The following is a 17,154-nucleotide window of genomic DNA, read 5'->3' on the forward strand; positions in this document are numbered from 1 at the left end:
TGCCGGATCGTTGCTGTTGGTTCATAAGAACATCATGGATGGCAGATGAGAAAGAACATAGTTAGACAGATGAGTAGGAATGTGTTTGATTCATAGCCGACGTCGATGTGTGAGGACGTTTAAGAGAGTAGATCTCGGGATGGGAGAAGTCGGGGTTAGGCTGATGGTGAGGGAAAGGATGGTGCTCTCGTCGTCACTTGCCAGGTAGGGTGGGTAGCTGAGCATTCGCATTTTGATGTGTAGGAGACGGAGTGGAGAAGGAAATAGAGAGAATGAGAGACAGGGAGGAAGCTAGAGAGAGCGTATTGTTGGCCCGACTAATTATACTAGTACTATTTAGTACATAATCACACCAAACACCCGAGGACCGTATTATTTATCCTATCCGATTCCTTATACGGGCAACCAAACGAGGAGTAGTATAAGGAGTAGATATGTACAGCCGGTGAGACAAGTTTTACACATGACACACCTCTTCTGATTTGTACACACGGTGAGCCAAGTTTAGCACATGAAGCACCTTTATGGTATGATATGATTTGCTACCTACCCAGCAGCAACAGTAAAGAGTCATGGGATTCACGAGGAGAGGAACAACCCATACAATAATTAGCAGAGCCCATTTGTCCAAAACAAGGACAATGAAACAATACGACACTCGAATCATGTAGTGCCACGTATCTATTAAACTACAAAAGAGTAAGAGTGTTCAAATCTCCCTCTTCTTATGCTGTTAAAAAAGAAATAGTAGAAATGATTATGTTTTTGATATTTAAGAGTAGAAATAATCAGTATTTATTATGTCATTGTTATGTTATTATTTATCATCATTGAGTTATCAATATGTAATTAATATATTGTGGTTATTAAAATTTAATCATTTCCGCAACTAAATCACCAACACGAGTCGTTCCTCTTAATTGCAGTTTAAACAAGCAATCTCTCTTTAAAGAAGCGACGTGGACCGCCCAACCACTATCCATTCTGAGACAGACTACCTGCACACATTTCAAAACATTGATTGACGGTGAATCTCTCTCTCTCTCTCTTTCTCTCTCTCTCTCTCATCAACCTTGACGGACCAGGCATTTGGAAGAGGAAGAAGTCTCTCTCTCTCTCTCTCTCTCTCTCTCATCGGCCTTGACGGACCAGGCATTTGGAAGAGGAAGGAGGAGCAGCAAAAGCAGCTGCACATTTGGCCCAACAGAACAATGCAATCTCATCACATTACGGTAACACTAACTTGGATCCTCCACTCATTTTTCATCTCCCAACTTCTTTTAACTAGAAAGTTAAAAAGTACAGCACCAGAATCTTCCTCCTTTACTTTTGAGTTGTTTTACTCAGCTGCCAAAAGGGAGGAGGTTTACTGACTGACTATGTTTAACTTAACAAAAAGTTTCCTGAATTTTCTTAGTTAACATCCTATCAGATATAGAGATCGAATGGAAAATGAAGATATATAGGAATCGCATTTTGTGTTGTTATTGACGGTTGAGACTATGAATTCCAAGTCAGGGAAAAAAATGAGCTTGCATGTGCTTATAAGTAGTTGGTTTTATGATGGATCTCACTGACAGTCTTCTGTTTCGGTTGAATTTTGATCAGCTTGATTCTTCTTCTTCTGCTGCTGGTTCTGATGGACTGGAAGTGAAATGTAACGGGATGAGGGCGAGGAACTCGACCTTACTTTGTGTTCCGATAATGGCTGAGACTGTCGATCAGATGGTGATCGATATGGGCGAGGCAAAAGTCGTTGGTGCTGACCTTGTGGAGATTCGATTGGATTGTTTGAAGGTTTTCGATCACAATCAAGATCTCAAGCGTCTAGTGAAAGAGTGCCCTTTGCCGACACTTTTCAGTTATAGGTGAGACATTTCCTGCCTTTTACAACATTTTCCATAAGAGTTGGACTACTTGAATCGAATAATTGAGGAATGTCACTAGTGTTGGGCTACTCTCCAATATTGCCAATCGGTTTTATGGTGAAACCTCAACTTTCTTCGACTAGTTTTGCAAAGATTCTTTTCAGCAGTATACTCTGTTTCGATCTTAATTAATTTCTTAAAAGCTTGCTTTGTGATCTCCCCTAAGAATCTCCCAGTTGTCTGGTACTATCAGCTGACAGTTATGAACTTTTGTAGGCCAATATGGGAAGGTGGCCAGTATGATGGTGATGAAAAAACTCGACTGGATGCACTTCGATTAGCGATAGAGCTCGGAGCTGATTACATTGATGTCGAGCTTCAGGTTGCTCTCTTACAAATGTACACTTTTAAGTCATTTATGTTATTTGCCACGGTTGGATCATCATAAGTTTAACGTGATGGCATTACGGAAATTCTAATGGACCCATTTTCCATTTGATACTTTTCTGTTTTTTCGTTTATTGGGATGAATTGTACTTTTAAAATGCATGTGAAAAACACTTAACAGATTTAAACTAGGTGAACACTGGTAAAAACCATCAAAACAACAATAATAAAGTCTTATTTCACTAAGTGAGGTCGGCTATATGAATTTTAGAACACCATTGCGCTCGGTTTTGCGTCAAGTCTTCTAGCTCCAAGTACTCCATGTATTTTCTTAAAGTCTCTTTCCAAAGTCTTCCTAGGTCTTCCTATTTCCCTTTTGCCCTAAGCTCTATCTCATAATCTCATTTTCTAACCGGAGCATTTGTAGGTCTTCGGTTCACATCCAAACCACCTTAACCAATTTTCTCTCATCTTATTTTCAATTGCCGCCACTCCTACTTTACCTCGAATATCCTCAGTTCTTTTTCCTATCATTTCTCATGTGCCCACACATCCAACTGACGCATTCTCATGTTCGCTACACTCATCTTTTGTACGTGGTGATGCTTGACCTGCCCAACATTATGTGCCATAAAGTATTGCTTGGCCTTATTGTCGTCTGATAAAATTTTCTCTTGAGCTTTAGTGACATGCGACGATCACACAACACATCTGATGCACTTTTCCATTTCACATATCTAGCTTGTATTATAGGGTTGAGATCTCCATCCAATTCTCTGTTCTTTTGCAAGATAGATCAAAAATAGCGAAAACGTTCACTCTTTGGTATTTCCTGATCTCTAATGTTCACCTTTATCTTATTTGGACCCCCATTCCCACTGAACATGCACTCCATGTACTCTGTCTTTGACCTACTTAGGCGAAGACCTTTAGATTCCATGTACTTTGTCTTTGACCTACTTAGGCAAAGACCTTTAAATTTGAACACCTCCTGCTAAAGCTTAAGCTTCGCATTTACTCCCTCATGCGTTTCATCTATCAATACTATATCATCTGCGGAAAGTATGTATGGAGGGATATCATCTAGAATGTGTCCCGTTAACTCATCCATTACCAATGCAAAAAGATAAGGACTTAAAGCTAAGCAACGGTGTAACCCTATGGTTATGGAAAAACTTTCAGTTTGTCCTTTATGAGTTCTTACTGCAATTCTTGCTTCACCGTACATGCAATTCGTACTCCTTTCTTCACTAGAATCCTCCAAAGAATTTCTCTTGGGACTTTGTCCTACGTTATTTCCCAAGTCTATAAAGATCATGTGCAAATCCTTTTGCATATCTCTATATCGTTCCCTTGATCTTCGTAAGAGATAGATTATCTCCATAGTTGAGCGACCAAGCATGAACCTGAATTGATTGTTTGAGACTGGGTCTCTTGCCTCAATTTATGCTCAATTATTCTTTCCCAAAGCTTATTATATGACTCATTAACTTAATACCCCTATAGTTTATGAAATTTTGTATGTCGCCCCTATTCTTGTAGATAGGCACGAGATTGATTTTTTGCCACTCATTTGGCATCTTCTTCATTTCAAAATCTTATTGAAAAGGTTTGTGAACCATGCTATACCTGTCTCTTCCAAGACCTTTCACACTCAGTAAGTATATTGTTGGGACCCACTGCTTTTCTATGCCTTGTCTTTTTTTAGAGTTACAACCACTTCCTCTTTCCTGATTTGGCAGCAAAAAGTAATTTCTACACTCTTCCAAGTTACTCAACTCACCCAAAGAAGTATTCCTTTCGTGCTCGTCATTGAATAGATTATGAAAATAAGCTCTCCATCTGTCTTTAACCGTGTTCTCCGTAGCTAGAACATTTCCATTCTCATCCTTCAGTACACCCTACTGGGTTCAAGTCTCTTGTCTTCCTTTCCCTTGCTCTAGCCGTTTATAGATATCCAACTCCCCTTCTTTGGTATCTAATCGCTTATACATATTGTCAAAAGTAGCTAGCTTCGCTTCTCTTAGGGCTTTATTCGTCTCTTTCTTCGCTATCTTATGCCTCTGACACTTTTCATCAGTTGTATCCTTGTATAAGGCTTTACAACATTCCTTCTTTGCCGAAATTTTTTCATGTACCTTCTCCTTCACCACCAAAATTACTTTTGATGTGGAGCAAATTCTTTGGACACTTCAAGGTCTTGTTCTTTCTTCTATGTATTTTGATATGTGCATCCATCACCAACATGCGATGTTGGTTAGCTAGGCTCTCTCCCGGTCTAACTTTACAATTCTTACAAGTTATACAATCATCAAAGAGATTAAGTATTTATTGTTCGTATCTCATGGCTGAAAAAGAGGCTTACTGCAAGTGTTTTGTTCTTGAAAACAACTGATGTCGTTTTTGTGCACACTGCTAGTTATAACTCAGCTGGTTCTTTGAAATAATATTGATGAAGAAGGGCTGCACATTCACCTCCACCTAAAATGTAGATAAGCTACTCTTATCAGTACCATCATCACAAACATACTAGGAAATGTGCTTCTTTGCATTTCCAATTTAAAATTTTGATAAAGATTACCTATTACTAATCTAATCACTTCTTTTTGAAGGTTGCTCGTGAATTCATCGACTCTATAAATGGAAAGAAGCCAGAAACTTTAAAAGTCATTGTTTCTTCTCACAACTTTCAAGATACCCCATCTGTGGAGGCTCTTGGCAATCTTGTAGCAAGAATACAAGCTAGTGGAGCTGACATAGTGAAGATTGCAACCGCTTCCCTGGATATAACAGATGTAGCACGCACTTTTCAAATAACCGTTCATTCTCAAGTAAGGATTGTGTGTATGTGTGTGCGTATATAATTATTCGTTTATGTAGATCAAGGAGACTGCAGATTCTTGAGAACTTGCCTAGTTTTGTGTTATGAATTTTCTGTACTGAGTAGATACTTGATATCAGCGTGTTTAGAGATAAATTCCCTGTTTCTGTGTTCCTTTAGCTTAAATAATTAAGGTATCTGTTTCTTATCCAAATGAAAATTTACTCCTTCCTGGGATTTCAGGCTCCGTTTATAGGACTTGTACTGGGCGAGAGGGGTTTGATTTCACGGATACTTTCTGCAAAATTTGGTGGTTATCTTACTTATGGTACGTTGGAGTCTCGAATAGTTTCTGCTCCTACTCAACCTACAGTCAAGGATCTATTACATTTATACAATTTCAGACAGATAGGGCCCGACACAAAAGTGTTTGGCGTCATCAGCAAGCCTGTCAGTCACAGCAAATCACCAAAGTTGTACAATGAAGTATTCAACTCAGTCGGTTTCAACGGTGTTTATGCACATTTGTTGGTAGATGATATTGCAAAATTTTTCCAGACATACTCATGCATGGATTTTGCTGGATTCAGGTTCAATTTTATGTTGAGTGTTTTAGTGTCTAATTAGTAGAATATCCATATACATTTTGTTGTCGGACATTTTCCTTCAATATCACAGCTTCTTATCTTCAATTCTGACGCAGCGTTGGTATTCCTCACAAGGAAGCTGCAGTTAAGTGCTGTGATGAGGTTGATCCAGTTGCAAAGGTAATCATCATACTAAGATGCTGGCAGTTTATTTTGGAGGAGTTGGCTGACCTCTTTTCAATTGCGTATATATCAACTTTCTTCTCGACTTGTACTGCTTGTACTTGATTGAATTGAATCTCTTGATCGAAAATATTCAGTCAATCGGAGCTATTAACTGCATTATAAGGAGACCAACTGACGGGAAGCTATATGGATTCAATACGGACTATGTTGGTGCTATTTCTGCTATTGAGGAAGGACTGAAAGGTTAGGTTTCCTCTATATTTTGTAGCAGCTAGCTCTACTCTCTCTTCCATGTTTGTGATTGTAACAACCTTTCCGTAGGTTTACACATATCTCTTTTTACAGGTTCGCCTAATGCTGGCAGTGTAACTGGTTCCCCTTTAGCCGGTAGGCTGTTTGTTGTCATCGGTGCTGGTGGTGCAAGCAAGGCACTTGCTTATGGTGCAAAGCAGAAGGGAGCAAGGATTCTAATTGCCAATCGCACATATGGTTTACTTCTGTCTTTGTTTTTATCTTCCATAAACTATTTGTTTCGTGTTCTCTTCTGTGCTTGCTTTCAGACCATTTCATTCACTGGCATATTCATGTATTCTTCCTCTTTGATGGTTTGCACACACTATTGCTCTACAATCTACATTCGTAAGCCTCTAAATAATTATTCGTCACTTAGGTTATAAATGTATTATAGAAAGAAACGTTGAGATTAATTATTCGTTCTTGATATATATCGATTTATTTATATATTTACTTTGCTCATGAAGATCGAGCCAGAGAACTTGCAGACACCGTCGGTGGTGACGCGGTATCTCTTGCTGATCTAGGCAATATCCCTCCAGAGGATGGCATGATTCTTGCAAACACAACATCGATTGGAATGCAACCGAACGTTGGCGACACACCCCTTTCCAAGGTTTGTGCTACTCACATTTCTGTTGCTGCATTACCTATACGATCATTAAATGTTTGTACATGTGATCTTATCTTGGGGATCTTTTAACTGGAATACTGTGCGGCCGAGTACTGTCATGTTAGAAGAAGAGCCGTACACAAGTTTTTCTTAAAACGATCATCGACGGACACTAGAAATCATGATTCGAGTGGACTACCGTTTCTATTTTTGCAGCATGCTCTGAAATATTATTCATTGGTTTTCGATGCCATCTACACCCCAAAAATGACGAGACTGTTGAGGGAAGCAGAAGAATGTGGTGTCACAATTGTGAGTGGGTTGGAGATGTTCATTGGACAGGCATATGAACAGTTTGAGAAGTTCACTGGATTGCCAGGTAACAATAATTTATATTGAAGGAAAATTTAAAATTCTACCAACAACATGATATCTATTTAATTGACTCTTACTATAAAAAAAAAAAAAAATGTCAATTGCAGCTCCAAAGAAACTATTTAGAAAAGTCATGGAAAATCACTCGTGAGGTTAGTTGTGTTAATTATTTTTTCTCGTTTTACCGTTTTCATGTAAATGGTTCTGAATTTTATGCTTTTCTACATTTCTCAGTTTTTTTTCTTCTTAAGAAGGGTTAATAGAAAAGTTAATTTATGCCCAAAATGCAAACCTAGATTAGGTCTAGTCCATGGGTTGCAGCTTGTAGAGGTAAGGAGATTTTTTTTCTTCAGTAAACTGGGAACACTATTCGTCATAATATAAGATGGATGAATACTTGAAAAGAAATAATTTTTCTTAAATTAAATTATGACTCTTGGTATACTGATTCGTGTACCGGTAGACTGATAAATCTCTCTAAGCTAAATCCTTTGTATTTTGCCGCATATGTTCACATTCTTTTTTTATTTGATGACTCGAATTTATGTATTCAATTATGCTGCTGATACCAGAAAAAAAAATCTAAACCCTAGCCCCCTAGCCTTACGCAACAAACTCGGATCTTTGAGCAGTGGTTGTTGTTCAGAGTTAAGGTGGGAACTTTTGTTTTTCATTTGGGTTATGCGCATGACAAAGACTATGAGAAGGACGCTTGGCGTTTGTTGGAGGTGACTCACAGTAGTGCTTTTACATTGACGGTTTCAAGATCATCAAATGGTGTGCGGTCTTTTCTTCATAATGGCTATTTTTTATTTTTTTGTGGTTCTACGATTTCCACGGTTCAGTCCTCGCGAGTGTTACGAGGTTAGATGTGAATCCCCCATTGTTGAGGAATTGTATTGTATTGTTGGTGCTTTTGTAATTGTGATATTGTGGTGTTCATATTGGCACGTGTAGGCCTCTTTGGTTGCGTTTGACGTGCATATCCTATATACATTCATGATTGTTTCTTAATAAATATTTAAGTTGTGCGCACATCTTGTTACTTTTGTTTGTTGGTTACGTAATTTTGTCTAGAGCTGTGTGACGCAGCGGATGTATGACACAGAAAATCAAAGAAAGTTCCGACGCTAGAATCTACTAGCAAATAAGCTCCCGGAATCCGTGAGGAAATAAAAAAAAAAATTCTAAAAGTCTAATTGATAATAATATAATTGATTACAAACCTAAGGCCCAGATGAACTATTTATAATGTAACCTAACTCTACAAAACCATATGAATGCAAATGGGAGAGAAAGCAAACAAATAATTAAAAAAAAAATGTAAGATCCTAAAATATTAAAATTTCATTTTGGGATGGTAAATGCTGGAATTCAGCCAAATTCTTATTGAGATTGTTGTTTAACAACAAATCTTGTATATCTCATTGTTTTAATAGAGTCCATTTATCACAGTCTAAAGCTGACACACAAACAAAAGTTGCATTAATATGAACAGCCTGAAAATTTCAAAACATTCACTTTCAGAAACAAATAATCTATTAACCCTTAAATTTGTAAGTCTTCTAACTACTTTTCTTCATTCATTGCGACTTTATTCTTTTAATTTTATAACAAAAATAACTCAATTTTTGTCCTACTCCGTTGCCGGCCTTCAACACAAACATGTCACCCCTCCTCTTCTCTCCTTCTTTAGATCATGGCTTTTTTTTTTTTTTTTTTTTTTTTTCCTTCAGTAAACCATCATCACATGGTTTTCCTAAGAAAAAAAGGTTCCGACTTTTTTGCTATTCCTTTTACCATTACATAAAGTGTGGCCTTTTCGTTCATTATATTTTTGTTTCAATTCGTTTTCTCCTACGAACTAATTATGCACAGTTTCAACGACAAAAATAAAACACCATGCACATATTTTGTAGAAACAATTAACTACTGTGTGAGAATTGATGTTTTTCTTTTTTAACAAACTATAGATAATTGTTTCTACACAAAATATTGATTACTATTTGTGGAGCCTAAAATATTCACAAAAATTTTAAGGCGACACGTGGACTTTTATTCAAGAAATACAAGATTGCCCTCAATAAATGGGCGTGCTTCTTAGATGCTTCCACGCGCAGCTCACATCCCTGGAGGAATCAGTAGCTGAACACAACTGCCTATAGCTCACATGTCCTTGGCAAGGAATTAAAGATAAAGATTAATTACCCAAATCCTATCTTTAATACATTCCAATTGAAGATTGACTAAGTAAGTAATCCTAATTTAAATCAATTAGGGATAATTACTCCATTATCTCAAGATATTATTTTCTCTTAAATATATTAGGAATATTTAGAGAATATCTCTCCATTAGACACTATATGGTCGTCCCTATCCCTATAAATACCCCATAGTCTACCAAATTTTCAGAGCTTTGACAACCCTAAAAATGCCCTAAACACTTTACTCTCTCAGAGAAGCTAACTTAGGCATCGGAGATCCGTTGACCTAACCCCTCCCCCCACCCAACCTCGTGTGTGCATGAGGCTTAGGTCTCTGATCAAAGATAATAGGTCTTGCTTTAAATTAGGAACATGTAAGACATTTCTAAGAGCAAAATCATGATGAGTAGTACAAAGAGTAGAGGAACCAGAATGAAGAATGGGCAAACATTTGCCATCACCAATGTAGACTTGCTCGGGTCCTGTGTAGGGTTCTAAACTTTGCAAGTTTGCAGTCGAATTTGTCATATGGGAGTTGGCACCAAAGTCAAGAAGCCAAGTTGGAGTAGGAGATGATTGACTAGTGTTAGCACACATTGCAGATTGAGAAGATCTTGAGCCAAATTGAGGATTCAGGCGATGAGGACATTCAGCAGCCTCATGATTATTTTGACAACAGATTTGGCAGGTAAGTCAGCGACCAAAAAATTGAGAACCAAATCGACCACCACGATTTGTATGCTAATAATTGTTGTGAAAGGAATTCTGACACTGGTTATTAGGCCCGGAGTTGGAGTAATTTTGACGCTGATTGGTGAATCGAGAATTGCGATCTTGACCACAACCGTGAGGTTGATTGAAATTGGTGAAATTCTAAGCAGCAAACGTCTGAGAATTAGAGTTTTGAGGCAGGAGAAGAAAAATGGCAGCAGATGATCCAAGATCAGAGTGAAAAGCCTGAAAAGAACCTAAGGCAGTTGAGGTCTTGCAATTTGCAAGTTGAATTTTTTTTGCTCAGTAGTAAACCATGTAGTTCATCAATGGTTGTCGATCCAAGACAGAAGTGGATTGCATCAACAAAAGATTCATACTCTGATGGAAGGCCATGAAATGTAACAGATATGAGCTTAGAGTCGGCAATAGGAGCTCTAGCGCTTGCAAGCTCATCAGCGATCTCCTCAATCTGTTGAAGATATGTAGCTGCAGTGGATGTGCCTTTCGTAATTGTGCGAAGTCTTGAACGGAATTCTTGGATGTGAGACTGCGAGGCGAATTTAGGTGGAGTGGCCGTAGATCCATCAATGATGCTAGTGAGGTTGTAACGACAAAAGATCGGAGCAAATAATGCACTCCATGTGAGGTAATTGGTTGTGGTGAGCATGATTGGCACCATGGAACCGATGTTATTGATCGTAATCGATGCAACGAATTTGGACTTGGAGGCTGATGAATTTGAGAATCTGAATCAAAGGAAGGAGAAATAGCGGTCGCCATGGTTGCGATTTAGGGTTTTAGTGAGAGAAAAGGGGAATCAAAAGAAGAAGAAGAAAACGGATTGGTTGTTAGACAGTGGCGAGAGATACCATGATACGAAAATTTTCTTCTCATTGATTACCAAATAAGATTACAGAGTTTAGTATTTATACAATATATCATCACACAGATGATTGACAGCTCACCAACTATAACAAACAACAAATCCTAACTGTCCAAATAACAAACTTTAACAAACTATAGAAATATTTACAAACTAATACTTCTAAATCTTATCTTTTACACTATGATCCTTAATAAAGTACACAAATAAAATTAAAAGCTAAATTAAACAAACTAAAAAAGAATTGGGGATTTGAATGAATTTACTTAACTAGAATTGAAACCAAAATTAACAATTAAACAAAGCTGCAACAAACAATTAAACTTTAGGTGATTGATGGATGAAAGGCTTGCTAAATGATTCTTCTCTGCACAGGATACATATGCATACAAATTGATTTTTAGTTATTTTTCTATAAATTGTGAATGACAATGCCCCAATTAACCGTGAATAACACTAATTAACTCCCAGTTTTTCCTAAGCTCATTGAATTGGACAAAGCGTCGCACAACTCAAATAATTCCTCTCAAGTTTTCTAACTATGAACAACATGATAGAAATACATATCAAAGGTCACTAAGTTCTGTGAAAATCATAAGCATTGACAAAGCAATTGTAACTATGAATAACATGATTCTCTTGCAAAGATTTAACTTAACTTAATCAACGTTCATTGATTTTTACTACTTGTTAATACAAGTTCATAACGATTAGGTGAAATTCACTTATATTGTAGCTCCAAATCTCTACATGCAAACTAAGTATGCATCCTTAATAAACATACAGGAATAAGTTCTATATAAACAGGATAAGTAAATCACATTTACGTTTTATGAAATAATAATTGAATGTAATCAATTCATATAAAACATATGTTCATGGCTACGAATTCACCTCTAACTAAAAAGAACTTAGTTACACATGTTCATCATAATTGAAAAGAAAGCTATAATAAACATTGAAACTAATGAAGAAAAGAAAGAACTTTGGACTTTTGCGTGTTCAATGGATGATTTGAATGACTTATGGATGAATTGTTATGACCAAAAGTTGTAGGAATTATGATGAAATGTTTAAGTTATTGAAGGACTGCACGAAAACAGTTGGAGAATGTTTCAAAATGATTAGGACTCTTCTTTGTAGCTAGAGATAATATAAGATAATAATTGCCTTATATCTAGGTAGTGTTTCACTCCAACTAGAACTCTTCCTCCTCATGCAATTCCTTGTCTTTCAAGTCTCAACTTCAAATCCTCCAGATTTTGGCGCATGTTTAACACCATTTAAACTCCAAAAACGTCTAACCCTTGTGTAGTCCACACATGTTATCCAATCTAAGTCCAAAATTGCTGCTATTTGCTCTATTTAACTTCCAATTGTCAACTTTATCAAATGGACCTATAATAAAATGACAATAACATAAAACACTACAAAAAATGAAAATTAACTAAATAGATGCAAATAAATAAGATAACAAAATTGCACAAATATATTGCTATAGAAAACAATTACTTTTTGTAGTGAATAGTAACTGCCATTGTATTGCCCTTGCCCAACGGGCAGGGTGTTTTGGTGTTTTGATTTTTCTATTTCTTTGTATAAGTTTACATTTTTCTTATGTAACTAATTTCATGGGTAAATTTGTTTTTAAAAATAGTTTCTTATGTGCAAGTGAATTAAAATTTAATGCGTGTTAGTAAAATTTTACAAATATGAAGGGGTCTTGTGAAAATATGATAAAGATTTAGTGTAATTGACTCATCTCTCTCTCCGTTTCTGTATCCACCGCCACCAGCCTCCACAAATGGAGCTTTGGCAGCGATGAGGACGCACGCACAGCGGCGCCGGAATTGGAAGCGGGTTTGAGCGAATTGGGTAACTAGCACATATTCTATCTTTTCCTGATTAAGTGTGAGCAGACAAAGTGGCAAAGTTGTTGTGACTTTGAACCATCCCAGCACCATCTGTCGCCTTAAAGCTAGCTTTCCAGGTGTTTAATCATCCTCATTTCCTTCAATTTATTGGATTATTATGTTTGTTCTACATCTTTTCGGAAATTAATTTTAATGGTTAATCATGCTTTAATTTCTGTAAGACGTCTTTCTGTTTTTTCTGTTGGTAATTGGTTTAGCTATGACTAGTTAGTTTTGAGTAGTTGTGGATGTTCGTACATTGTTTTTGACTGAAACATTTAAGGAATAAAGTTAGTAATTTGTTCCGTCATCCAACCTGTTGTCGTTATCAGTATTGAAAGGTTTCTTGTTCTTTCATTGTTAACACAAGAATGCAGTTAGCCAAGTGAGATTAGGTTCTGAGTCTTCTGACCCGGGGTTTACGGTTTACGTTTTATATTTCCCCCCATGGATGACTCAGGCCCCAAACCTAGTTTCTTCTCCAGCCCCAGTCCAGTTTTGGATCGATTCTTCATCTTCAGTGTTCACGATTACGTTTGTTCAGCCTTAACAAACAATTGCACAATCCCACATATATGTTCGAACATACACTGATTATAGTTGGAAAGATTACAAATGTAACTGGATTGTCTTAACAAACCCAGGTTGCTGTATATTTACTATGTTTTCAATTTAATTGTTTAATCAAAGCTCCACATGTCAGTAATGTACAAGACAATGATTTTAACGTGTAAAACTCAAATCTCCACCAGTCAGGATGCAACCGACTAGACTTGGACTCTCTAATCGACTTGGTTCTTCCCCAAATCTTATGCCAGCACGATTGTTGTCTACATGATTAGTATATGCCTCACGTCCATTCTGAGTAAACTCTAATGTACTCTTGCCAGTCTTGAGTCTTGGCTATCACGACTCACGAATCACTTACTTGTCTGTCAAACATATCTGGTTGTGATCGTTTTTCTTGCTAATTTTTTCCCCTGTATGTCAGCTTCAAAATTTAGAGCAAAAACTCATGCTAGTCACCTTAAACAGTCACCCTTTGAAGAAATATGTTAAAAAAGTCATGCAATCTAAACAACCTAACAAGGAAATGCTTGTTAACCATTTACCCTTCCTGTGTGAGAGTTGGAATTTCCAAATTTGTCTCCAAATACCTGCAACAATTTTGACGTTTTTTTTTCGTTTGCCAGGTGGTATAACAACCATGATGCACTACTTCATAGTGATTCTTTCGAGTCTTAAGACTTGATGTAGACAGCACTAAAATTACAATACATGGCATGTTTTGGGTACTTAACACTCTCTGTTATTGGACACGTATTTTTCCTTAAATTCTCAACCTCACTTCGACCAAAAAAGGCCTAATCCAGAGTCCCAGAGTGTTTAAATCTGGTATATTTTAATATGGGATAGAGAATGTTCTTGTGTTTAGGCTGCGTGACAACTTTGTTGAGAAGTTTATTTCAAGATACATTCTGTCATAACTAATTGTGAATGAAAAACTAATGCACTTATACAGGGTTCAAATAAAATGGACTTATATGTTTTAATTATTACTTCGTATTTTGGGGAAAGCCTCGTTGTAGAATATGGTGTTTCTTTTTCTCTTAATAAAATGAAAGTTTTACTAGGATGGTTGTAAACCTACAAGTACAAATGTGAATGAGGAGAAAATAGAGTGATTCCTGCATTTAGGATTTGAATCTTATATTATGAATCTGTATGGGGGTATCTTTCTTTATTGCCTAAGCTTGTGCTGTGCCATGAATTTTTGCACCAGTTGCTCCATTCCCTACGGCCTGCATTCGACTTCTCAGATTTATTGCTATATTGTGGTAGTCTTTCTGTAATCAATCTTTATCTTATTTATCTCACACTTTTTGTTTGCTACTGGCAGCATTTTCCTACACAAAATGGTTTTGTAGATTAATGGGCTTGTCTTAGAACTCCTAAAGTAGAATGATATGCACTCAAAATTTGTTTCATACAACGTCAAAGATAGTAGCCCTTGCAAGATCTGGCCAAATAACATGTGCTCGCAAAATTTTCAACGAAATGCCTTTCAGAGACTCTATTGCTTGGAATGCAATGCTTACTAGCTATACGCAACTGGATTTTCATAACGAATCTCTCTTGCTTTTCCGGTGCATGAGAATCTCTGACACTAGGCCAGATCACTTTACCCTCACTGCAACTTTAAGTGCGTGTGCTGGTGCATATGAGCTTCAGTGTGGAACCCAAATTCACACGCTAGTTACTGTTTTGGGTTACCGGTCTTACTTGCCGGTTAATAATGCGCTTATTGATATGTATGGGAAGTGTTCGAATCCCTTGAGTGCTAGGAAAGTTTTTGAAGAAATGAAACATAGGAATGAGGTGTCTTGGTGTTCGTTTTTATTTGCACAGACAAACTCTGCTCAGTTCGATGTTGCCCATGAAGTGTTTTCTATGATGCCAAAAAGGGTTGAGATAGCTTGGAATATTATGATTGCCGGTTATGCACGAAATGGAGAAGTGGAGTCTTGTTTGACTTTGTTGAAAGAGATGACAGAGAGTATGCGTCAGCCAGATCAATGGACTTTCAGTGCTCTCATGAATGCTTGTGCTGAAGCGTTAGAATTTTGGTGTGGTTGCATGGTACATGCTCTTGTCATTAAAAGTGGTTGGAGCTCTGCTGCAGAGGTCAAGAACTCGGTTTTAAGTTTTTATGCTGAAGTAGGCTGCCATGAAAATGCAATAAAGATTTTTGAATCCATTGGAACTCTAACACAAGTGTCCTGGAATGCCATGATTGATACCTACATGAAACTGGGGAATACTCACGAAGCACTTCTTGTATTTCAGCGGGCTCCTGAAAAGAATGTTGTTTCCTGGACATCTATGATCGCTGGATTTGCAAAAAATGGACCTGGAGAAGAAGCTGGTAGCTTCTTTGTGGATATGGTGAGAAGTGGAGTGCAACCAGATGACTTCACATTTGGAGCTGTCCTTCATGCATGTTCAAGCTTGGCAGTACTTGGACATGGTAAGATGGTCCATGGTTGCATACTTCGATATGGCTTCCATGCTTATGTCTTTATTGGGAATGGCTTAGTTAACATGTATGCTAAATGTGGGGATTTAGAAGGGTCAGTCCGTATATTCCGTAATATTCCTGACAAGGATCTAGTATCTTGGAATGCTATGTTATTTGCATTTGGATTGCATGGGCAAGCTATCCAAGCTGTACAGGTTTTTGAAGAGATGGTGGAAAACGGAGTAAAACCGGATAATGTGACCTTCATTGGCCTGCTGATGAGTTGCAGCCATGCTGGGCTTATAGAGGAAAGTCATGTGCTTTTTGAAACAATGAGATCAGTTTATGGCCTTTCCCCCGAAATGGATCATGTGACATGCATGGTGGATATGCTTGGCAGAGGTGGTTACTTAGCGGAAGCAAAGGAACTGGTTGATAAGTACTCGGAAGTAGGTGGTGGTGAGACGAGCTCATGGGAAGCTCTGCTCGGGGCATGTTCTGCGCAGGGGGACATAGGATTTGGAAAAAGTTTGGGCGAAAGTCTGAAGATACTAGAGCCGCATAAAGAGGCGAGTTATGTGTCACTATCAAATTTGTATTGTGCGAGCGGGCAATGGAAGGAAGCAGAAATGGTTAGGAAGATGATGGTTAATCAAGGGGTGAAGAAAATGCCCGGTTGTAGTTGGATACAAGTGAGAAACAAGGTAAAGGCTTTTGTAGCCGGGAAGCATTCGTATTCGTGTATGAACGATGAGTTATGTAATGTATTAAGTTTGATTGATTTTGAAATGAGGAATCCATGCTGCTGTGTTGGTGTTCAAATTTGAAACAAATATGAGTTTTACTCCAAATTCAGAATTTGTAAATGTAACTGATTCCCTACACTATTAGATTTGAGGTCTCCCATTGCGCTTGTGGCCCAATGAGCTTACCTTCCTTCAGGATTTGGGCTCACCACTCTGCCTTTAGCATCACGTGTCATGCACGAGAGTTTTGCTGTTAATGTTGGGTTCCATCTAGTGCCAAGTTTTAACATGTATAATTTGAAGTTTAAGTGGTGATTAGTGCTAACATGATTACTTAATGAATTAAATCAAATCCTCTTTGAGTTCTTGGAGGACAATGTGGTTATAGGTAATGCTAGAGAGACTAAATTTGTAAACAAAATTTTAGAAACTAAAGGACATGGAAGTTGATGATTGGTTTATTACTCAGGCGTTGATAAACGTGCTCATTCTTATTGGTAACACATCATTTAGTTTGCAAATTTAGTCTCCCTAGCATTACTTG

General features: G+C 37.5%; 2 protein-coding genes across 3 annotated transcripts; both read left to right on the forward strand.

Annotated features, from left to right (window-relative positions):
* Positions 1 to 1,006: 1,006 nt before the first annotated feature.
* LOC103926675 (bifunctional 3-dehydroquinate dehydratase/shikimate dehydrogenase, chloroplastic) lies at positions 1,007 to 7,283 on the forward strand. The gene is made up of 11 exons (XM_048581895.1): positions 1,007 to 1,232; positions 1,609 to 1,868; positions 2,145 to 2,250; positions 4,868 to 5,086; positions 5,320 to 5,666; positions 5,780 to 5,843; positions 5,984 to 6,092; positions 6,195 to 6,338; positions 6,611 to 6,759; positions 6,973 to 7,135; positions 7,239 to 7,283. Exons 1-11 carry the CDS (start codon positions 1,212 to 1,214, stop codon positions 7,280 to 7,282), a joined length of 1,626 nt encoding a protein of 541 aa, XP_048437852.1. The 5' UTR covers positions 1,007 to 1,211; the 3' UTR covers position 7,283.
* A 5,333-nt stretch (positions 7,284 to 12,616) lies between these two features.
* On the forward strand, positions 12,617 to 16,805 carry LOC103926676 (pentatricopeptide repeat-containing protein At2g36980, mitochondrial). 2 transcript variants are annotated; one of them, XM_048581896.1, is made up of 2 exons: positions 12,617 to 12,922; positions 14,039 to 16,805. In XM_048581896.1, exon 2 carries the CDS (start codon positions 14,808 to 14,810, stop codon positions 16,689 to 16,691), a length of 1,884 nt encoding a protein of 627 aa, XP_048437853.1. In that variant the 5' UTR covers positions 12,617 to 12,922; positions 14,039 to 14,807; the 3' UTR covers positions 16,692 to 16,805. The 2 variants fall into 2 exon arrangements, with proteins under 2 accessions (XP_048437853.1, XP_018497907.2); XM_018642391.2 differs by having other exon boundaries at positions 12,618 to 12,922; positions 14,746 to 16,805.
* Positions 16,806 to 17,154: the final 349 nt, after the last annotated feature.

This window comes from the organism of the source record quoted next, unplaced genomic scaffold (assembly GCF_019419815.1).
Source record: "Pyrus x bretschneideri cultivar Hongxiangsu unplaced genomic scaffold, Pyrus_bretschneideri_v1 Contig18, whole genome shotgun sequence".
NCBI classification, from domain to species: Eukaryota; Viridiplantae; Streptophyta; class Magnoliopsida; order Rosales; family Rosaceae; genus Pyrus; species Pyrus x bretschneideri.

What these genes read in the sequence shown, in the direction of transcription:
- LOC103926675 (XM_048581895.1), top strand. Translation starts at nt 1,212, where the DNA reads ATGCAATCTCATCACATTACG. An exon ending in AATTGCCAATCGCACATATG is followed by an intron (nt 6,339 to 6,610) that starts GTTTACTTCTGT and finishes TTGCTCATGAAG; the next exon opens with ATCGAGCCAGAGAACTTGCA. An exon ending in GCGACACACCCCTTTCCAAG is followed by an intron (nt 6,760 to 6,972) that starts GTTTGTGCTACT and finishes CTATTTTTGCAG; the next exon opens with CATGCTCTGAAATATTATTC.
- LOC103926676 (XM_048581896.1), top strand. Translation starts at nt 14,808, where the DNA reads ATGATATGCACTCAAAATTTGTTTCATACAACGTCAAAGATAGTAGCC.